Here is a 23,808-nt window from a genome sequence, read left to right as displayed (position 1 = left end):
GCCATAGAGATTATTTGGGCCATTCCACAGGCTGGGTGCTAATGCTTTGGTCATTCATTTGGGGCTAATTTGAGAGCCCCTGATATAAAGACAACCTCTCCAATTATATTGTTACTAATTCTTCCTTGTATGGACTCGCTCAGAACACTGATCTATCTAGTAAAGGGCAATATAGCATAATACTCAAAGGTTGGGATGAAGAAAAGTAGGAGATCAGTGAGATTAGAGAGGCAGGAGTGATCATTTATCCCAAAAGGAAAGAGACTTCACCTTGGTGGTGAGCCTTCACCTGTCTGAATAGAAAACTTAAAATGAGACCATCGACTGCAGGCCTGAGTATTGGAACATTCCAGATAAAGATGAGGCATCGGTCTTCCTTTACAAACAGATCAGACACGACATCTGGGAGTAGAGCTTCAACGCATGTCGCTAACGTTACGGAACTTTCAATTACGTTTTGACTGGGACTGAAATGTCAGGAAATACGTAAAACTTCAGTTCACTTTTTACTGATGTGAAAACATTTCAGCAGTGAATATTTGCATTGGAGAACCAGAGAATGTTTGGCACTGATTAAAGACCTGCAATCAGAATCAGAACTGGAGCTGAATGTGTGTGTTGCCTCCATCGATGGTTTTTATTGTGCGTATTCTCATTCGTGCCCAACTTTATCCTCCCCACAGTCAAAAAAAATGCCAACGAATGATTTGTTTAGATCTGGTCTGCTTCTCTCTTCAGTGATGGTTCACTAAAGTTTTTATGATATTTCACTAACATCCCCACTCTAGAGAAGCACTCACAACACAGATGCAGTATCTCAGATCGTCTCTCCAATTCAATACTCTATCAACTGTCTTATTAGTGCTGTCTTCTCTCTGCTACAGAGAAATGTCATGTAGTACTAGATCAATGCACACTCCTATGAGAAATCTCTATCAGAAGAGCCAGCCAAGTGGCATAACTGTCCACATAAACCCTGCCATGACGCTTGTTGTTGATTACTTAAGCAGCAATAAAACAGATCACATCGGTAAAAATGGACTGAAATATGAACAGAAGGCAAAGAAAAAAACACAGTGGGAAGTAAAAGGAGATGAATGGCGGATGCGTGCGTCAACAAACAACAGTGAATACGCATATAAGATACCAGAAGCAGGTCATTCTTTAAAAAAAAGACCAAAAACACACAGGTGATAGTGAAATAAATGTAGTTCAGCTCGAAGAAGAATGCATCCTGCTATTCGCTGACTATGAATCAGATATCCGTGACCCTAAGTGCTGCATATGATTTCTATTTTGTGCGTGCATACGGAGTGGCATCTCTGGAACTTGCTGCCCCCTTGCAGATTCAGATTTCATTCAGATTCATCCAACTAAATTCATCCTGCTAGGTGCAATTTGTTTTGACAGTTTGAACAACTCACAAAATCTCTGAAACATTATTTAAAATTTAATAATTACTCAAATTATTACAGATAAAAATTGTGATAAATGGATCATTCAACACACTGTTGTTGTTCACCAGTCAGTCAGGATATTTTGTTTGTGTCACATAAACAAAACAGCTCATAGGTTTGGGAGATTTCATTAAGCAGGATCAGCAGACTGAATTCTTTTGACCTTACAAACATGAAGAAAGACAAGGAATGTAGAAGGTAAAGTTCTTCTGCTCTTGTAATAAAAATGATAAAAAGGGTATAAAAGAGAGAGATTAAGATCATTGAAGAATTAATGGAGCCGGAATGCAAGTATAAACAATAGTTTTCCCCTCAGCTAATCTCAGAATGCTTCGTTTTGACCTCAATTTTCAAAGGCGCTACATTGCACCCTCATTCTCATGAATTCAAGAGAAAAAAACCTGAATAATGTTAATAGCGTGATCAAATCAATAAAAAGACATGCTGTCTAACAGTGTAAAAAAAGGAAAACACTTTGTAGAGCATTTGAGATGCTAATCGCAGAGCGTATGAAAGATTTTGAGAAGCAGCAATTTTAAAGATGACATTGTTGACAGAGGTTAAAGCAGCATGTTAACACAACGTGCCGACAACACCAAGTCTTCTTGATGGAATAACAAAGTTGCCACTCAAAACTCTCGACAGATCTGCAGCATGAATCTAATTAACAAAAATATCAAGATGTGCTAACAAATAGTATTTTATCCATTCCTTTTCAGTATATCATTGAACCATTCAGAAGCAGACTGTGTTAGTGAAGATTAGCTGGAGTTTGTGTAAATGTTTGTGCCGGAAACATCCTGAAAACAAAATTAAAACAGAAAGCGATCCTTTGTCTCCTATCTCCGGGCTCATTGGCAAACCTTCTCTGAGAAGCATAATTATATCCTGAGTGGTTACAGGCTGCTTGCAACGTTTTTTTATGTGGGTTATGAAAGGATGCAAAGACATTTTACTGTGTAGACAATGGATGCAAGCAACAAGATGAGACAATACAACCTCAGTGCGCATTTGTACACAAGAAGAACTAGGTTGATGATTAATGGAAGATGAGTCAGCTTGTTAGTTTATGAATGGCAAAATACTGCCTGGCCAGCAATATTCCCCGGAGCACTTCATTAAGGGCAACGTGAACGACCTCCCCACGCACGCAAAGAATCCTGCTGCCTGTTGGCCCTTCAAAAAGTCCTGCTTGGTTTCCGTACCACATGCTTCAACTGCAAGAACATCTCATTAGAGCGCTGCTTCCCTCAGCTCATCGTTCTCTTGAGAACTTGTACGTCTGTTTTTTTCCTGGTAGTACTTAAAGCTCGGATGTGTTTTTGTAGTAAAGCTTATATTAATCTTAATGTGAGCATGAATGTAACTGTCAGTCTAAAAAGATGTTGTCAACACATCGATGCATTTGTGCAAAATGAAAAGCTTTTCGATGTGCGACAATTTTTCTCCTGAAAGATTTTGTCTCAAGGACAAGTAAATAGTCAGAAATTTAGAACCAGACTGTCAATGCTTTCAAATGTCATCGTTGCTGTGAGGAGCTCAGGATCAATTCTGTGGAGAGCGGAGCATTAACGGGTTGCCGCCTCGTACTTGTTTCAGTGACGTATTTCAGTTAACGTGAGCAACATGCGTTTGTTTTATATGCTTTATGTCTAAGATATTGCACTGGTGATGCCCCAAATGTACTTCGAAAGCTTCCTGCAGTAATGTTTGATATATTGTGAGGATTAAATACGTACAATTTGTTCAGTTAAAGTGCCAAGAGTAGTGGTTTTAATTAGATTTTTCCAGTCCAGGTACTGTAATATTGTATATACTATAGTATGTGAAAAATGACATGTAAATGCACTGAATGTAATGCTAGCTGAAAAAGAAAATAAGAGATACTCACGGGAATGAAAAGCAACTGCGTGTGTGTTTCTTGCTCTGACGTTATATTTAATATTACAGATATTCTTTTTCTACGGGTCACCATCCCGGGACCCGTAACATGAACAGATCAACCAACAGGATGCTTGAGGCTACAACATCATTACTTCCAATGTTCTTGGATAAGGAGAATAAGCCCAAAGTGATCCTAAAATCTCCTGCTGGCTGACGTGTAAATTTGTAGCAGGCCATTCCCATTTGTGGTTCTAGGCAGCTGATTAAATCATCCAGAACACAAGTAAACCCAGACAGGAAAAACAGATGTTGAAGCACGGATTAGCGCTGATCTAGGAGGAGTGGGATCCTAGTGCAACAGGCCACTGGTGGAACTCGGTTAACAGGCAGTGCAGGTCTGAGATGTGCTGTGGATTATGACAGAGAGAAGGGGCGTATTCCCTTGTGAGAAGTCAATATAGGAACAAATGTTTCATGAATGATAACTTTCCCTGTGGGACACCTTTTACTTGTTCTTTTGTCGTTATGGCAGGATGGTTAGGTGAAGGAGGAAGTGTGTGTGTGTGGTATGTGTGTGTGTGTGTGTGTGTGTGTGTGTGTAGAGCTGACAAATTTAGCACATCACCTTATCAAACCAATTAGCTTGTACCCTTGCAGTGACATGAAAACAGAACACGACTGAATCATAAACTGATTTGGACAGTCAGTGCCGTCTTTTATCTCTGACAGTTTAGGAAGGGAAAATGAATTGTGTTCACTTCATCTTTATAGTCTGTGGAGAGTTCGAAAGGAACAGGATGAACTGCACCAGATAGCAAATTAAAGTTCAGCTTTCACAGAAAGGACGCAGAATCCATTATCAAACAAAGAGCACTACAGTGTGTTTTTCTTTTTGCTCAAGGAGAACAATACAGGAATACAAAACACTCAAAAGTGTTTTTCAGTGCTTTAAAAGAATAGAACAAGTATATAAACAGGATTAAGAGGGAGAATAAATGTACAGATGGGCGTTTTAAAGGCCACAGTTCATTTAACAAAAATACGGCAGCCTGTGATAGCGCTAAACATAAAACTGAGCAGCTTTAAGTATAATTGTAATCGCTTTTTCTATTAAGAGGATCTACTCCAGACAAAGAACAAATCTCAGCCCCCAGAAATTATGCAAATAGGGTGAAGCCATAAAAAAACAGAAAATAATTGTAGTGCAGAAATTAAAAGAATTATAATTTTGGACCACTAACCGAGTACTGCGAGAGAAAACACAAAGAGAGATACTTTGGAGTTCAAGGCACTGAATCCTACCTTGACCTCAACGAAGTCCGGCTGGCCCAAAGCAATAAGCTCCGAATACGCCTGCATCTCCTCCACATTCCAGGCCTTGACCAGCGTCAGTCTGTACACCGTCCTTTGTCTCTGGATGGACAGACAGGGGTAGGAGATTAAAGGAAAGAGTTCAAATGTGAGAGCGGAAACATGACATCATTGTAGTCATATGTGTTTCTATATTCCCCTGCTTACGCAACCAATAAAGATTAGGTTTATTTATCAATCAAATCGTTCACATGAACCCGGAACAGGTAGTGTCCAACAACTTGCTTGACAGATCCTGAGGCAGCAAATTTGTTTTTACCAATCAATAGTAATTAGGATTTAAATTATGTAATTATAATATTTATTTAAAATAGTGCATTTTCACCCTCAAGTTTCTGTACTTATTTTAGTCATCTTAACCGGCAGCTCACAGATGTTATATGCAGCACCTCATTTCAGTCTAAATTATGAGAGAGCAGATGGTTTCAATGTTTTCTACTGCTCTAATAAGAGCATGCGCCATTGAGCAGTGGATGAAGCTAATCCAGGTATTCTGAAAAAAATACTATCCAACCCCTTTCATTTCCATTCCTTTGTTTAATCCATGATTAATAGTTATTAAAAGCTGTGCATCTGCAAAATAAAATAACAAAAATATCCACCCTTGAAATAAGGGAGGGCACCATGGATCACCCAGAATAAAGAGCATCAAGCACCTTCAAGTGAGGATGTGCAAGCAAGTGATTTGAACCACATCCAATTAATGTTTTGGAATTAAGAACAACACAAATGTCGTCTCTGTAGTTCAAAACTGCTCTACACATTTATGTATTTTCTCAATGCATTTCAAATGTCAGTAGAATTCAACATCTTCATGTAGGCCTGCTTTGTGTTACTTGTGCTGTGTGTAGCTGTTTAATTAAGAATTATCATAAATGTGTAATTTGAATAAGCTATTAGATTGTTTTTCGATTGAGGTGAGAGCCAAGAAAACTTTCAAATATATTAATGTTAAATAAAAGTCCTGCAAAAATCCTGCACACAGTTCAGTGATGCGGATTCAGACCATTGTTGATGTATGTCGAGAGAAAGGCCATCATTGAAAAAGTGATAGAGAGGAACAGAGACCAGGAAAGATAATAAGAGGAGATGAAAGAAGGGGAACTATGAGGGCATGAAACCTTTATGAAGACATAAGTAAATGAAAATGCAAGGAGAGACAGTATTCCCCCCCATGTCCTCTATCCTTCTCTCCCCGGAAGTGTATCTATAATCCTCTGCCCTGTCAGCCCAGTAGGGAAGAGGATAATTGGCCAGAGGAGGATCAGAAGTGAGCTACCTCCATTCCAAATACAGCACTGAGACACAACTCAATCAATCCTCAAGTGCACCATCAGGGAGGTCAGGTTAGGGATAAGCACTCCAGAAGGATGGAGAGCGGGCCCACATGAAATGGAGACTTAAATATGGGGCTGAGACAGGGAGAGTTTAGTTTATTTTAGGTAACCAAAGTGTCCCACTGAAGTGCAAGACGTTTGAGATGACTCTAATCCGTTTGATCCACATGTAAAATATGTGACCCAAGATTTTGTTAACCAAATGTCTCGTTTATAAAATATGCAGTAAGCCCAGTGAGTGGCCGTCATTCATCCAAACGCCAAAAGGACAAAGCAGGTCTGTTTCACCTACACGCCAACATTCAGCTGAAGTGTAGAGCTCATGGACAGCTTTGGAACTTAATCACAGAGGAAACGTTCCCCAACATGTGGAAATGTGCTACCTTCTTGCCTGCATTATTCAGCTCTACTTATGCGAGTCAGCCTTTTCCCATATGAAGATCATTAAGTCCAAGTACCATTCCACCCTGAGTGATGGTCATTAGGAAGTCTGCTTGAGGCTGGCTATCAGCAGCTACTGTACAGACTATGCATCCCTGACTAATTCCATTCAATGCCAGTCCTCAGGGTAAGATAATGACAAAACCTGTACAGAGTTGTGCAGTTTGGGTTCAGGCAGTAATGCAATGTACACCTACATATATTGTACATATAAAGAATTCTCAATACATTCATAAATAAACATATATTTTCCATTTTATAGTGGGTGGTAGATCATTTTGACTTGGTCATTTTATAAGTAGCTCGCATGCTGAAAAAGTGTGAGCACCCCTGCAATACCTAGAAGATAGACAGTTAAATAACAAATGATAATTTCATGGAAGAATTGAATTCTGGAGAACAGAAGCTGCATAAACGTCCATATTTATATTTGCCCTGTGTATTGCCCATCTCAGTCATATTGCCACATACCAGTGCTTCTCAATTATTTCCTGTTAACATTTCGCGCCCCACCACTCTCAACTGCGACCATGAAAAGTCTAATTTGTCTTTAAAAATGGTTCACATTGGTTCAGGTTCAGAATCAATGAAGAGCTATTCTTGCTCACAACCATTACCGGTAATTGCCAATCTGCTGCTGTCGCACAAGACAAAATATAGGAGACATCTAAATCTGTGGTTTCTGAAGAAACTTCTGAAAAAAGATGCATTTGTTCAGGAGGTGAGAATGTGTCCCTTCAACTCTGTTAATGAGGTGGAGATAAGAGTTTACTTTTGCATTAAATCACAACTGTTCTCCTGGAAACAAAATTATAATATTAAGTTGATCCAAAGCCTTGGTATCGTAAAATTAGACACAGATTGCTTTGTTCTTATCAGAAGTGAGGGGAAATGCACTTAAATGAAATAAAATAGAAGTGTATATCATCACTTTGTCTGTTAATCAAGGATTGTTATCTCTCAAATTAAGCCTGAGGTTTTTAATTGTGACCTCAAAGATTAAAAGATCAAAATTATAAAGTTAAAAATAGTCAAAAGCCACAAAGGAATAATGATGATGCGTTCTAATTATAGATAATAAGAGAAACTGAAAACCAACTTCTTTTGTCAGTAATGCCTTTAAAAAGTCACTATTTCATTAAAAGCCCTCAATCACATCCTCAATGGAGAAGAAATGGCTATAACTGAGCTTCCGTTATCGGCTTCCAAACAGTGAGAATTTCTAAAATAATTTTCTTTCTTTAACTCTTAGGATGCCGCTTTTCATCTGTCAATGTAACAAACATGCTGACAGAAGCGTGTCCGTCTGCCTCACTCTTCCCTTAAAGTAATCTAGTGAGGGAAAATTTCATGAAGTTAAAAACAGATCTTTTACAAATGATTTTAATAAAGAAGTAAGTGTTGGCCCTTTCGGCTTGAGTATATTGTAAACCGGCGCGCATCATGATAAAGGTTGCCGACCCCTGATCTAGATGGTTTAGACAAAACGCATTTTTCAACTTCCTTCATACAACCTGACTTACACTTCTTGTTCAGACGCGTGTTTTGACCATCTAATTGGAAAACAAACTAACTCAGTAGACATCTTACCTTTTCTCCAAGGGCCCTGAGGCTGTCCAAGAAGCGTTGCCAGAAGTCCTTGAAAAGTGGCCGGTCAATCCTCTTCAGACTGTCTTTGGTGCTGGCATCCACACTAACATATAGCTGAGTGACTGGCACCAAGGTCCTGGAAATTGCACAGTGAACACAGGTAGCATCAATAAACCGCTCTGGGAAAAAGAGCCAGATTTAAAAGAAAGAAAGGAAGCATTCAGACAAGATTTGAACGTAAGGAAAAGAAAATCATTACTTTTAATTGATAACACTTAGAGTCCCTCAATATCCGAACAATGACAAAGAGCATGACTCAACGGAGCAGGAAGAGCCGCAAAGCCCTTTCTAGGGTGTGTGGATCTCCATGTAAGCAGCACTGGAGGAGACTGAGAGAATGGGGAATACTAGGGAATAATCACATCCCCTGCATTGAAATTCCTACTTTCAGACATGAAAGGAAAACGTTCCACCAGAGGAACATAATAAACTAAAACAGATGAATAATTTGAGAGCAACAGAATACCAACATGCACATAAACAAAGTGTGTGTGTGTGCGTCCTAACCTGAGTTCCTGTGGGAACTGCGCATTGGTGACGAGGAAACTGGAGATGTGGCGGGAGTGGAGGAGGCGAAGGAAAGTGTTGATTTCAGGGTACATGATGGGCTCGCCAACCAGAGAGAGGGCACAATGCCTGGCTGCCAAACCCTCCTCGTACCTCTTGGGTTGAACTCCAGGGACACCTGGTGGGGGAGAGGCTTTAAAGTTGACTCCACCGTTTACCGTAATCAGTGTCTCCCGGCAGTAAAACAGGTCAATACATAAATCAAGGCATAACATTTTAAATAATGTGGGTCAATAATAGCATCAGCTCCCTAAAATAATCTGCAGGAGACACATGTTGATAGCAAATAGGGGGGAGAGGAGAGGAGAAAGGGGGAGTGGAGTGTTGAGTGCTTGGCAAATCTTTCCAATCCCAATTTCGTATATCTGCTAGCCCCCCTCTCTTCCAGTCCACTGGGCATTATTGGTACTTTCACAGTGTTGGGTGGAGCAGAACTCTTAAAGGGTACTGGAAAGACTCGTTCCACATACCGTACCTTCCTGGTTATGATGAATGACTAATACTAAGGGATCACTGCAAGAAAATACAAAAGACAGCGATTTTGATAGTAACAGCTGGAATGGCAAAAGGAGAAGCATGAAACAGAGTATAAACTAAAGTGCAAGCATTTAATTTTGCTTTACATTAGACTAATGTCCTGGCCTATTAAATTAATTTGTGTGTGAGCCAGGGGCTTTCTTTAATTATAGTTATACTGAAGAAAAAAAAAATTAGGACTCTCCATTAGCGGAAATAATCACAAAAAAAACACAGCATTAAATTAACATAAAAGTTAACAGAAATAAGATATAATCAAAATCCAATTAACAAACACTGAGATAGCGCAGTAGAGATGGCACGGGTCTGAGTTTTAACATGCAGATATATAGAACTGATCTGCTTTTGGGGGTTTGAAGTGGGACGGTAGGGGCTGTCAAGTACAGTAGCATGAAAATAGAAGCATATAAGCCTAATTCAATGTCCTCTGAAATCACCTCAATTAGATTAAACACTGACACACAGAAGACGGATGAGAAGTCATTCTCCTCTGGTTTACAGAATGTTTCTCTGTTAATTTGACAAATGTGGTTCAGAAAACTCCTCTTTGCTTTCTATTCAATGCAGTCACCTCATGGAGGTGTGACAGGCAGGAAAGTGACGATAAGGACAATATAGGCTTTGTTGTAGTATCTTTATACATAGAATTGTAAAAATACTTTGCAAAAGTATTGGCTGTGTGCAAAAACACAGCGATTGCAGTCACTTTAAAAATCTTTTTTTTTTTTAATCTAAATGAACTAATAAGGGTTTTGTTTGAATTATGTGATAAATCCATTATAAACACATCATCAAAGTCCATTTTCTATGATGCACATCAAAATACATCATGAATGACTTCTCTGAGACTGATGCTGGCTGCAATATTTCTCAAGAGCTTTAAGTATTTTGGCATCTATATCTTTTCATCAGTGCAATTTCTTCCATTTCAAGATGTGATCAGCAATGACTTAGAACGACGAGAGGCAGGTTACAATGCTTGCCACAGTGAAACACACACACACACGAAAATGGCTTGTACATATCTTTAAAAAGGAAAAACACTTAATATCATGGTTCTAGGGTGTACGATTTTAAATGTCACCAAATGCAGAACAAATTACCAAGCATTTTCAGTTACAGACCATCGCATACAATCACTTCCAATATTCTTTGGGTGAGGTTTCAAGTCACATGTTGTCAAGTATTGTTTAAATGAAGACTGTGATGTTGTAACAAGGACGACACAGTAAAGGTGAAATTAACAAATAGCAGAGAGAAAGAAGCAAAAGGTGTCAATGCCGTCGCTGATCACTGTGAAATTGATACTTATATTATTTGCTTGTGTCAGAGGCTGCAGCACCAACCTCTGAACTGTCGAATCATGCTCTGGTGATTGTCCAAGGCATCCTGAAGGATTTTTTCAGCAGGATCCATCTTCCAGCGCCACTCTGTCCCCACTGGGTTGGTGTGATGTCTAGTTAATGTGGCAGACAGATAAACCGGTACAAAATAAGAGCCGACGTATCGTGAACTCTCCGTGGAATTGATGAGCGACACTATATTGTTTATTCACTGCCTGCTGGAGAACTCTAAAATGACTTAGAAAGATTTAGTCGGTTAGACAGGCCTGACAAATAAAAACATATTTCACTTCATACTTATCTTTTACAAGGCAACAAATATCAAGACCAAATACATTATTTTTTATAAGCTGAAAATACATTATGTGGGCCAAGAATATTCTCATCATATAAAAACATTTAATTCATATTTCTGTTAAAGAACCTCTTTTTGGTGTATACCCACCGACTCTTATGTATAGGTGCAACAACGAACCCTGAGGCATTACAAATGTCTGAATACCCTCACATCCACACCAGCCACTCTGGCAAGAGATCAAATCTAATTCCCACTGTAGCTGCATAGATGTGGATGGACAGGGCAGATGCAGGAACGCATCCGTGCCCTAAAACTGCTGACTTCCTGTCCCCTCACATAACACCCTCCACAGCTCCTGGCATATCCAAGGTGGCAGGGAATGAATTCATCACGGCATATTCCAGCAGTGACCACTCTGTGCTCCATGCTGCCACCTTTTCAAATGGAACTTGTGGAAGTAAACAGTTTTCACTATCATGTATACAGTGAGGGACGATTTGAACGAGGGATCCCCCCCCCCCCCCCCCCCGTTTAAGAAACTTTTGCTGAAGAGCAGCCATTTTGGTAAAAAGGAGCACAAATGAAACAATAGATAAAAATAAACTCCCATTTCCGAACTCACTTAGGAAAGACCAAAAACAAACAACGATACATTCTTTTTTTTTTTTTTTGATAGCCATCCATATTTTTTGACTGGTCTGTAAAGTTTGGTCGCTACACTTTAGCATTATACCCACAGCATCTCAATTCTACTATGACTCCGTACTTGAGCAAAATTTTGCTTCTGTGTAAAGGCTGAATATTTTGTTGGAGCAGAGCACTTTGTTGAATTAACCACATTTGCAAAAGGTCTTGATTTAGGAAGAACTCATATGTAATTCATTTCAATTCAGACAGTCAAGAAGCAGCTTTGTACAAAAGATCGATTCCAATATCTATTCTGATGGATCTGTGGACCGTCCCATGAGTAAGCATGCTCATTGGTAACAATGACAACATCATGATCATGTATGAAAAAGATAGTGTTGGTTAAACCTCGTTTTTAAATTGTAAATCAATTCTTAATAATGACTGCGTTTGGTGTTCATGTAGCTTTAACACCCTGTTCCGACTTTTTTGGAACGAGTGTAAGCTCTGCACTACGCAGCAGCTTTCGTCATCAGGTACATACCTCCAGCAGAAGACACACTTATTAGCACAGGCGAGGCTGGGGGTCGTCTCCATGCATCGGTGGGACTCAATACCATAGAAGGTGTGCTTGTAGCATCCTCCTCTCCCTCGCAACATGGACTAAAAACAGAAACGCCGTTTGTGTGACTCCTGCTATTTCATAAACAGTTTGAACTTTATCAAGAAGAATAAATTCGCTCACCTTGGTCCATCGACAAAGCTTTACTCCAGAGTGACTTCCAATTAGTTTGTACCCTGCTCAGAGAGAAAGAAAGATGGGCATGTGAGGCACGTGTTTGACACAGATCCATATAGGTCAAATCCAGCAGGTAATTAACGCAGCGAAAGGTTGCATGCTTGGCCAACTCAACATTCATAAAGTTCATGTTCGTTCAAGTTCTCTTTGTTTTTTAGCTAGAAGACTGTATTATATACTTGCACTAATATATATTCTGCTTCATCATATATAGTACTTTAAATGGGAGCCTTTGGCTATAAATAGAGGAAGAGAGGGTGGATAACAAATTCACTTTCATCACAAGACTGCTTCTGCATCCTTTTATATTATCCTGGCCTAATACCTCTGGCACAAAGGGTCATGTTTGGTTGAGTCCTTGAACATCACCGTCTGCATTTATTCCTCCCCCAACACATCCCTCCTCTGGGACATCAGAGAAGAGAATGCTTTTTATAAAGGGATTTCATTCCACACAAATGAAAATGGGTGCACTTCTTAAGTCTCAAGCGTATAAGGATGCAGAAAGTGGCATTCTAGTTAATCTTTGCACTGGCAGAAGAGGCTGATGTGGAATTCAGGAGGAAACACTTTTTATTTTACTATTTTGTTTGTGTGTTGCTATTAAATCATTTTAATAGCTTAAACAACTATTTCAAAAACTCTCATTTGTGTCAGAGTGTGTTTGATCTCTCATTATTTCCACAGATGTCATGTACTAGAATGATTCAAATGCAAATTCAAGGCTGTTGTAGTTTACTGATAGATGGCGGAATGCTTTATCACCTGAATGAAACACTTCGCCATTGACAAAATAATTATTCTGTACTATAAATGCACACAAAAAACGACACAAACTCAGAATTACATTTATTTTTGCCTGAATGCACAGTCGTAGTCTTTGAGGCAACAAACATGCAGGCTGGCATCAAATTGCTTTTCCACCTGAAAAAACCTGAAGCGCAGATGTCCTGCTCCAACCTCACGACTACCGACTTCAGTACATAAAAATAATGTATGCAATCCCAGATCAACTAGCCTGTAGAAACTGCAGTACAGGATGGAGGCTGCTCACAGTTAAATTTATTTTTAATGATCTAACCGTAAGCAATACTCTCCCCTCGACACCCCAGTGTTTATACTGTACGTCTTTATATTTGCCAGTTGGAAGGATCATAAAGTTGGTAGGAAGGAAGGTCTTTGCCTTTCTTTTATTATTGAAAACGGTCTGTTCTGAATGGATCAGATGTGCTTCAGGAGGTGATTATAGACCTACGCAAACTACGAAGGATTGACTGGATGGTTTATTTAGCTGGTTTGGTTTGATAAGGACCCAAAATCACCATAATAGTGTAGAAACATGGGAAACGTGAGTTTTTCATAATATGGGATCTTTAAACCTGAAAGGCAACAGTGTCTGGGATCCTGAGCATTTCATCCTTGTTTTTGTCATTAAATGATATAAAACATGAAGTCGATAGAGCCAATACAACAATAATATATTTTAACAGTAAAGGGGATGATTTCTAGATTGTACAGAGTCTGAATGTTGAATAAACAGTTTAACGACACCAGCCAGGATGAGTCTGTGAGGTTTTTGTGTGGGAGGAGAGGAAACTGTACCCTTAGGGCAGACAGAGGCAGAGGGTAATTGGACTGCAATGCATCATTACGTGCCATTAGACTACACACATTCACCAGCTTAACAATACTTCTCATGTAACTCAGACCAGCTTGAAAGACTGCTGTTTCACCTTTAAACAGCAGCTTTACACACAAACACACGCACACGCACACACACACACACTAGCTCTCCTGTGAACACAGATTATTATATCTGATCATCCACAGTCATTTCTTTTGTTTGTTTGTTTACATCTTTTACAGTTGCTCCTTCGATCTAGGCAGAGATGGGTATATTTCCATGTGTTTCTTCTTGCAGTCAAACCTGCTGATTAATCAATTCACCAAGTTTCATCACAATTCCATTGGAGATTTTGACAAGGGCGTAAAGCTGAAACCTGCTTCAACCACAGGAAACACAGTGACGGAGGAAACAATAAAGGTGTGTGTCCATACTGTGTTGATGGCAAAATACATCCTCGTGGATGGTAGCAGAGATGGTAACGCCTGAGACAAAGACATTAAACTTAACAGGCGGGGAGAAACAGCGAAGGTAGACGATCACACACTGAATCTCTCTCTCTCTCGTTCAATACAAGCGTGTAAAGTACACTATTGTTTTACTGTATGTGAATGGTCTGATATTTTATCTCATCGTTTATCTCATCCATATATAATGGAATATAAATAATAACAGCATCCTGCAAAGATTGTAAACAGGCTTTTAATATCATGCAGATGCATTTACCTGGCAGGCTAAATCAATAGATACAGATAAAGGTGTATTGTTCTAATCGTTCTATGGGTCTATGGGTAAATTAATTTCGAAAATGGACACTTCTATAAACAACTTTTTTCATGGAGGACAACCTTCAGCGGGAAAAAAAAAAAAATTGCAACTGCTTGTAAGATTTACTGCTGGAATAAAAAAACTGGCATGACTTATAATTTATGCTTTAAAGTGAATTCCGACTTTGCTGCCTTTGTGGAAACAGCAAGGTTAAAGAAATGCTGAGGCAGCCGATGAACAGCAAAGTTGTTTCTCGATTTAAAGCAGTGCTGGGTGATAATGTAAAGATATTACCCAGTGGCACACAGCAGCTATTTATTTGGTGGTGGTCATGCATAAGTAATCAATCCACTGATACTGAAGCGCTCTTCATCTGTGTTTCCAGCGTGTATTTAACATAAACCCTCTAATGTTTATGAGCAGAGAAGAAATTCCCTCACCTTGCTTTGTCAGTGCTTGTCTCAGGGCAGGGGTGATCATCTCTCGTCTTTGCCCCTCATCTTCAGACTTCTTGAAACCGTTCAACTTGGACAGCTTCAGCACCTGGCCATCTGCCCCAACCTCCTCTTTGCTCTGTGGCAGAAAAATATATAGTTATAATAATGAACATGACACCAGCCATGGAAGTCCTGCTAGTTTCTGAACAGCAACGGTGCCAGGGTTTCCCATTCGGGTGGACCGAGATAACTTTGGGTGACGCCTTAGTGTTTGCCTTCTTTCTAACTCTTCATTCTAAAGAGGATCAAAGTGCTTCTTCTCATCTTACCACTCACCTGTGAGAGTCTGTAGTCAATGCAGTACAGTACACAGGGGTTTATGGTAACATTGTGTAAAAACAAAAAGTGCTAGGGTGTGGCGAGCCCTCACGGGACAAGCTAAAAGTACAGTAGTACCGGTAGTAGTAGTAGTAGATGCTGAACTTAAACTATTTGTTGTGCCAACAGTAAAATAAAATCTTGGTTTACGGCCTTTCGGGTGCCAGATGAGCTGAGAGATGAAAAACTTCCTTCAGGCATTATAACAGTTGACAACATTTGTATGTAAATGTAAATATTTTAGAGATGTGTTGTTTACAGACACAGAGGATGGATTAGGTCCGCTCCATGGGAAAGAGTATTACTTTCCAGAATGGCGTGATTGACGAGGTGTCTCTGAGATTAACCATGTTAAGTGACAACTCAACCAGTTTACTGCACTGCTGCTGCTGCTCTGGTTTGTCTACCGTGGTCTATATTTCATTTTCGCAGCAAAGCAGCACTCATAAGGGACTGATGCTCTGTCAGAAAACTTTGATGAATGTTTGCTTGCCTGAAGACCTGAGACGATTCACTAGTTTCTGTGCTGCTCACAGTCGAGCACAATCCCTCATTCACTGGCCACATAGCTCTCAATCAACATGGGATACTGATTTAAAGTAATCTGATAATGATTACTAAAAATCTATATTACAGGCAGAAAAAACAAATGAGTTGTTCAGTCAGCTCAGATGGACATTAAGTATTTTATTAATTTGTCAGACTTAAATATAAAGTGAGTGACAAAACTGGTCGTTGGCCTAATCTACTTAAAATTGCACAGCTTTGACATTCTAATAGTTGATTTTCAATTTCTGAAAGGAAAACCTCACCCACTCGTGGGATCCCAATTCTTTTTGAAACTAGCAGAGTGAACATCTCGAGGAAACCATGCTTAAACACAAGCGAGTAGACACACAGCCTGGGTACTGATTACCTTAGCAAGACATCAGGGTGTAATCTCAGTGCATGAACTATCCAGCAGCTCTATTGGGCTCAAGGCAGATGAGAACATTACTGGTAATTAGCCTCTGCCCCAAGTATGCTAAAATCTCTTGACAGCAACTCCTGGAAAGAGCAGCTAAATGTTGTGGATCACATCAGGAAAGCTAATTTTCTATAATTAAGGTGGCGTGTTTCCTTATTCTATGTGGTTTACAGAATGCTACAGGTTATGTCTGTAATTGCAGGTGAACAGCATGCCACACAAAAAGCTGTTTATGTTCACCAGATACTTGAAGTTTGAGTTACATTCATTGTCCCAACCGCTTATTCCGTTATCGGGTCGCGGGCCAAGCTGGAGCCAATCCCAGCAGTCAATGGGCGAGAGGCAGGGGACACCCTGGACAAGCCGCCAGTCCATCGCAGGGCAATGTTTGAGTTACAAATAACCCAAACAATTTAAATGTAATGTATACTGATTTTTTAAATTATTGCCTTTAGGTACGTTAAAAACAGAGCCTTACAATATTCACTAACAACCAATGAACAGAAATGTGCTGATCTCTATGAAATGTTGCAGGTTTCAGTACTTGTGATGTATATATATATATGTCCCATGCAGTAAAGAACTTACAGTGAGTTCCAGTAGAGTAAAAACCTGTCATTATACCACACTAACACAAACAGCATTAGTTTCTCTTAATTTGTTTGTTTTTTATTTTATTTTATTAAATGGACCAGTGAAAGCTACTTAAAATCATTCAGCACCTCTTTTTCACATTAAGCGATTGCTTTGTTACATAAAGACTGAGAATGTAATAAACTCTGTTTAATGAGCTATGGAGTGAAGTGAAACGTCAAACCGGAAGTTCATAGTTACTACTGAGACTCTCTGCCACCATCTACTGCTCAAACGCTGCGATGGCAGTGAGGAGGAGGAGAAATGAACAGACGACCAGCTCCTTCTAGGATAAAACGTAAATTCCCTGAAGACTTAAGATGAAAGAAAACCTACATTACTCTAAAACAATATTTATCTAATAAACTTTGTTCCAAAAGAGAATAACAATTTCTGGACCTTTATATTGCAAATAAGCTAGAATACTCCCAACAGGAGAATTTTTGTTCTTTGTTCACAGCTAATTTTCAGCGTGGATAAATACTGAGCATCTCTTCGCAACAGAAATGTTAATGCATGAGCTAATTACATTGTGCCCTGCTTGTTAATGTAAAAATATATCCTGATATTAAATGGGAATGATACCCATCACACACAGCCAGCAAATACTGTGTGATATACAGTACTTATATGTAGTTAATTGTTGCCACTATTACACTTTTTCAGCAGGTGACAGGGAAGTCAGAATCCATGCTCTCATCTGGACAAGCCAAAAATAAGTGGCAATATCCTCAATGAAATGAATGCATAGCTCTGTCATGAACACGAAAAAAAACATGATGTTCTCAATATGCATAGTTTCCTGAGCTCCTCAAATATCGGCCAATGTCTCTACTTCCACTTTGTCATAAAGTATTATACATCCATGAGAACAAATGGCACGAACCGGAAAGTTTCTAACCAACTCGAGTGTCATCTATTCCCTAGAGAACTCAGACTTACTCCACACCTGTCCAAACAGCACAAGAGATAACATGTTAACTCACTTTTTTCTTCAGAGCCAAAAAAAAAAAGTCAGTCAGAGTCAAAGCCTCCTAAAATGTTTGAAACGTCTCAACCTTCTCTTTTTTGCCCTGCTTTTCTAGAGTCACTTGCTCCTCACAAGCCGGTGAAGTAGGCGTCTTCGCTCTAACACGAGCTTCCGCTTCTCGCCTCCGAGGGTCTGGTGTCTCTCAACCCATCTGTCAGCAATCCCTCAATGACAACAATTTGTCTCCTCATCCACCGCACTCAGGTTTGACGAATGTGATGTATATTTTTTGCCAGATGGGTCCAGCTTCTAGACCTTAAAATAAAGCTGCTGCTTTTGTACATAATCATCGCTAAAAAATAACAAAGTGGTGTCACTGTGCAGGCGAACAGTCTGACCTTTGCTTTCTTAGCACTGTTTATGATGTTGCCTAGATCCTCGACATCAAACACTGAGCCCGAGTTTTTCTCATCTTGCAGCTCAGACTCTCCGTCACTGCTGGACTCCATCAGATCCTCCTGAATCAGGAAAACATAAAAAATAAACTGCATTGGGATACAACGGGGAGTAAAACCACAGTAACCCTCGCCACACTTCTGCTCTCGGTGTTACCTCTGCTGCGCGCACGCAGAAGGGAGGAAATCTCAACCAGATCTGGCTCTGTAGTGCCCGCTACCATGACAACCAATGCGTTTCTGCTTTATAGCCCATGACAGCTATTTTGACATGACTGACAGAAATGACAAATTTCATGTATTCTTTGCGTAACATTCCTGACGTGAGTTGTTTACCATTGAAAATAGTGAGGATGATCAGCTGACTCCTGTCTCAGGGCCCTTATCAGATTTTAATCAAGTTGTTGAATGATGTCATTATTAAATCCAGCTCCCTTGTAATGTTCACAGACACTATCACTATTCTGTCCCGGACTCCTGAATACAACTTGCACTGTTCCATTTGCACTGCGTGATGACGCCAGTTTATTGCTGCTAGTACACATCTGTGTAACCACTCCGGCTGCTGCTGATGTGTCTGTACTTGTATGGTCTTTGTATTTTGTCATTAACGTTAGATGTAGCACGACTTCACCGAGAAACATTCCTAGTCTGTGAACCCTCACTGACAATGGCAATAAACCACTTCTGATTCTGATTCTGATTCTGATCAGCGCTACATCGGCGGAGGCAATAATGTTTGTCTGTCCGTCCATCTGTTAGCAAAATAACTCAAAACGTTCTGGACGGATCTTGATGAAATTGGGAATCTTACCAGGGACAGATGATTGAATTTTGGTGATGATCCAGAAGAGTTTGACATTTTTGGTAACATTGCAGTCAATGGATCTTCACAATTTGTTCCTCAATATCTCGGCTGATTATTGACTGATGTTTATGGAATTTGACACAGTCATGTAGGGTGGGGACCAAATTTAATCTGGATCAGCTCCAGAACGGAGTCAGGACAAAATATTACATTTTACCGTTGAAATCTCCATTTACAAATTAAAAAATCTGTTAACTGTGATTCACTTTTACTTTTCATGGTTGGTGTATAAAGATACCAAGAACAATTTAGAACCTTTTGATGATGATCCAGATCACCATGTGGACGGTGTAGATCCAGTTAGGAGGGGAACGAGCTGCTCGGCGGAGGTCTGCCGGTCTGGAGGTCTTTTCCTCTTCCATTCAGAGGTTGTATTAAATAGTTCATTAAGCCTGTCAGCTACTTATTAGCTACATAAAGCTTTCTAGAACTGTGAGCTACGCACATCAGGATCAGCGGCATGCTTTGCTGCATTTACCTCAGCGTTGTTATTCTGCAGATCTCTCTCCTCCTCCTCCACCCCGTCTTTCCTCTTGTTCTTACAGGATCCTTCCGACTTACAGATCCCAGTGCAGTTGTTCTGCTCATCCTTGGCCAGAGCCTGAAGGCGTATCAGGAACTTGACCTTCCAGGCCTGGAAGTCTGCCTGGATGCTGCCATTATGGCTCTTCACCACATTGCAGTCGCCTTCTCCTCTGGTCATGATTCTCATGCCGCTCAGCATCCAAAGCCACTTGTCTACGTTTTTACCCACCTCAAAAGGAAAACAGAGAAATAGATTAGATGAGCTTTAAAAACAAAATCCGTCTGTTCCTTGGGACTGTTTGTTGTTACTTCATGCTCACCGATCTGCACGCTAAATCAAGGTTAGATCTGGGAATTTCTTTCCACTACTGAGTTAGAGCTATAACCATTGTAGCATGAATAACTGCTTATTATTATTCATAACGTGGAACCATTCCTTACTGTGTTGTAGTGGCCAGTATAGACAGAGTTACCGAGGCCAAAGACTGCATATCTGAGGCCTCTGAGGTAGGTCTTCCCATATCTGAAGTCAGTGGATGCCTCCTCCAACCACTTACAGAACCATTCAGCGTTCTCTGTGGGCTGCCCATCAGTGTAGCTGGCCACGAGGAACACACACACTGACCTGATGGCGCACTGAAAGGAGCGATAGACATGATAAATATTAGGGGATACATTTGGAAATATGAGCTTCTTGGTCCGAGACATCAATTACTGGGACTTTGGGAGCATAATTAAATAAAAAATATATTTCTTAAAGCCACAGAGAAGATCTGTCGGATCAAAAAGCATCACGACCAAAGTACAATATGCATGTTTTACGTTGTATGATTTCATTGCTATAGCTTTTTCTTTAGAACATGAATTGCCTATTTGTCACTGGCTTTGTGGCGACTCATGGCAGACATTCCTCTTTTATTCCTGCTTCCTAATCACCACATCTGCATATGATGCATCTACCTGTAACCTTTTCGGCGTGTCTTCAACGAATGAGAAAGCAAGAATGATTGTTTTCCCTGATTCAGCTTCATTAGTCAACCACCGTATAACATCATCGTTATCTGTGGAGATTTTTTGGAAACCCCTTCTCTGTCCTACTGGAGGAACTAGACAGTCTCTCCTCCTGCATACGAGCTGACCAATCCTCTTCATCGCTCTACATTCACAGAGATCTTGCTCACAACACCCGAGGGAAGACTGACAAAAGTACAGTAATTCTTGAAAATAATTCTTCTTTCTTTGCTTGAAGCAGGATTTGGTCTTTTTTGAAAACCATTTCAAGAATAGCAAAGTAAAACAAAACAACAGTTGAGCCCTAAAATGACAAAACGTTAAGCTTTTTTTGTAAATAAGAACTCAGTTATGATTCATTTTACTTTGATTAGTCCTGATTTAATCACACCTTGCATGTAAGCACACAATACTTGGGCTTAGGACTTAGGTGATTAAATTCTAGATATTATTTATAAATGCCTGAGAAGGACTTATTAGTCTGTATAGCATGTTTATACTGTCAACATGACAGACACTCTAAATACTTCCTTATATTCAAGATTCAAGATACTTTATTATCGTTATGCAAACATAATAAAATCATGTGAAGGCCCACGGCGTAAGGCACTACTTATGTGTAGACGATGTAAAATTTGAGGGATACATACTGAGGCGCTTCTCTGCATGAGGCAGTGGATTAAGTTCTTATTTAAGGGCACGTTCTGTTGTACTCAAACAGAGGGCCATGTGATTCTGAATCTACACGCTTACCTCTACAAGCCTTACCTCATCAGCAAGCCGATCATCGGGATCGTAGTCTTTCATGTCAATCACCTCCGCTGCTATCCCCAAAGTCTCCACTTCCTCTGACAATTCTTTTGCAAAGCCCTGAACAAATAAGTCTGGGTTAAGACATGTGATAAAGGGTCGGTGGGACCTGCTGTATATTCCTGTTGGCATGTACTGCTGAAAGGTTTATTGTATTATTATGGCATCAGTTCGTTGTTTAACATCATAGGACTCCATAGGTGGGTATAAGTGAGGCAATCTGTACCTTTGCTGTTCCAGTTTGAGAGCCATAGAATATTTTAACTCCTGACACGTGAACTACTGCATCTCTGCCGTTGTTGTCTGCAGCTTTGTAGACCAGAGAGCTGACATCTTTGGACAAGCTTTTCTAAAAGCAGAAGGAAACACTTCATGTATGGAGAAATATTCATCCTCAGATACCACTAAAATGCGGGAGTATTTGTCTCGTTTGTTCCGTTCTTCCAGACTTGCTGCAGCAGCAGAGAAGTTTGTACCACAGGACGAGATGTGGTAAAGTATTTATCAAGTACAAAAAATATTGTTGGAGATTTTGTGGAATCGTAAATTACCATTTAAAAACTTTGCTTCATTTTACATGTATGCACGGCAAAAACTGCAATGTGCATCACTTTCATTAAAGTTTTATGAAGTTCATATTTTGCAACTAAGCTTTCCTCTAAGTACCGGTAAGCTGAATAAGAGGAACTTTATTGTATAGCAAAAAGCAACTCAACATTTATGCTAAAGATGGAATATTCTGATACACGACAGCAGGCAGGCACCGCACTGCTTTTCATGTGCAGAAATCAAGTCATTTATACAGCGTTTTAAACTCCATCTATAATAAACAAAATGTGTAATATTAGTGTAGGACTCCTTAATAAGAGTCGTGAGGACAAACAGCTCAACTAATAGACTGAGTATTTCACCATTTAAGGAACTGACGGAGGCCTCAGGGAAGACCTGGGAACACCTCGGGATTCTCCCGGAAGAGGAGAATCCCGAGGTACCATATATGTATACGTATACAGTATATCTCTGTACAGTATGTAGTATTTGATGGCATCTGAAGAATGCCGCCTGAAGTCCTGTGCCACATGAGACTCGGCCTAAATGACAAGCGGTGTGGTTTTCTGTAGTTTAGTTTTCATGCTTGAACACAGATCTTCAGCAGGACACAAAAGCAGGAAATCAGTACTTAAAACACGAAATAGCACAAGTCAGAAATACAAAGAGCATTGTGCATCTACGCCCCTCTCATACATGACGGTGGGATGACGCCAATTTCACCTTTTTAAGATGCAACTTCACAAAGAACCAAACTCCGAAGACAAGTGCAGCAGCCGAATACAGGTACAGCCTGTTGTGCCATATGAACGTGAGGTGGTTCTCTCTTGGACTGTGCCCATTCTGCAAGACTGAAGAGAGAAAATGAATAAATTAAATGCATGAAATATTAACTGACTTCTCTATGAATGCAAACAAGCTGCAGAAAGAAACAACAAATTGAGATTTGGTCTGCTGCTGAGCGAGCGACTAGCATGCTATCACTAACATTAACTAAAATACAATGTAGTTCCAGTATCCGTTCAAAGGTTACCTTTAGTATCCGATGTAGATTCGCTGTATGTGCAAAGTAAAGTAATTATAAAGACGCTGAACATTTTCTCGAACGATAACGTCGACTTATATTACTGTCATCTGCAGTAACGTGATACAGTATATGCCGATCGCTGTTTGGCCGATTAGCATGCTGGGAAGTGTAGTTATTCGGAGTGTTGACGTAATGCCGGAAATGCTGACGTTGTGTTCAAAGCAAAAAGCACATAAAGTGGCCGATTTATCTTCTTTTCCTCAGAAAATATATATTTTGTGCAGATGATTTTTTTTCTTTTTTGCTAATATAATTGTGCATGCAGTTCTTATATTAATAACACATTTAGCTATTTTTAAATAATATATTGAATTCCTTCACCTTTCGTCTCTACCTTAAATTTGTTTCATCAGCCTTCTCAGAAACGTAAGATACTATTCTAATAATAGCATCCGCATGAATAATAATAGTATCT

At 39.8% G+C, this 23,808-nt stretch overlaps 1 protein-coding gene across 1 annotated transcript in view; it reads right to left on the bottom strand.

The window, feature by feature from the left end:
• Positions 1-23,403, bottom strand: part of LOC137915374 (S-adenosyl-L-methionine-dependent tRNA 4-demethylwyosine synthase TYW1-like) — a 29,165-nt gene extending 5,762 nt beyond the window's left edge. Inside the window, exons 1-14 of the mRNA XM_068758712.1 lie at positions 23,340-23,403; positions 23,030-23,157; positions 21,984-22,106; positions 21,716-21,817; positions 20,378-20,572; positions 19,890-20,165; positions 18,487-18,606; positions 15,144-15,276; positions 12,258-12,310; positions 12,057-12,175; positions 10,591-10,700; positions 8,648-8,825; positions 8,081-8,216; positions 4,644-4,754 (exon numbers count right to left, since the gene is read on the bottom strand). Coding sequence (XP_068614813.1) covers positions 4,644-4,754; positions 8,081-8,216; positions 8,648-8,825; positions 10,591-10,700; positions 12,057-12,175; positions 12,258-12,310; positions 15,144-15,276; positions 18,487-18,606; positions 19,890-20,165; positions 20,378-20,572; positions 21,716-21,817; positions 21,984-22,106; positions 23,030-23,157; positions 23,340-23,403 — 1,848 coding nt within the window. The remainder of the gene's footprint in view (positions 1-4,643; positions 4,755-8,080; positions 8,217-8,647; positions 8,826-10,590; positions 10,701-12,056; positions 12,176-12,257; positions 12,311-15,143; positions 15,277-18,486; positions 18,607-19,889; positions 20,166-20,377; positions 20,573-21,715; positions 21,818-21,983; positions 22,107-23,029; positions 23,158-23,339) is intronic.
• Positions 23,404-23,808: the final 405 nt, after the last annotated feature.

Source organism: Brachionichthys hirsutus, unplaced genomic scaffold (assembly GCF_040956055.1).
Source record: "Brachionichthys hirsutus isolate HB-005 unplaced genomic scaffold, CSIRO-AGI_Bhir_v1 contig_1006, whole genome shotgun sequence".
Lineage (NCBI taxonomy): Eukaryota > Metazoa > Chordata > Actinopteri > Lophiiformes > Brachionichthyidae > Brachionichthys > Brachionichthys hirsutus.
This window is presented reverse-complemented; position numbering and strand designations above follow the sequence as displayed.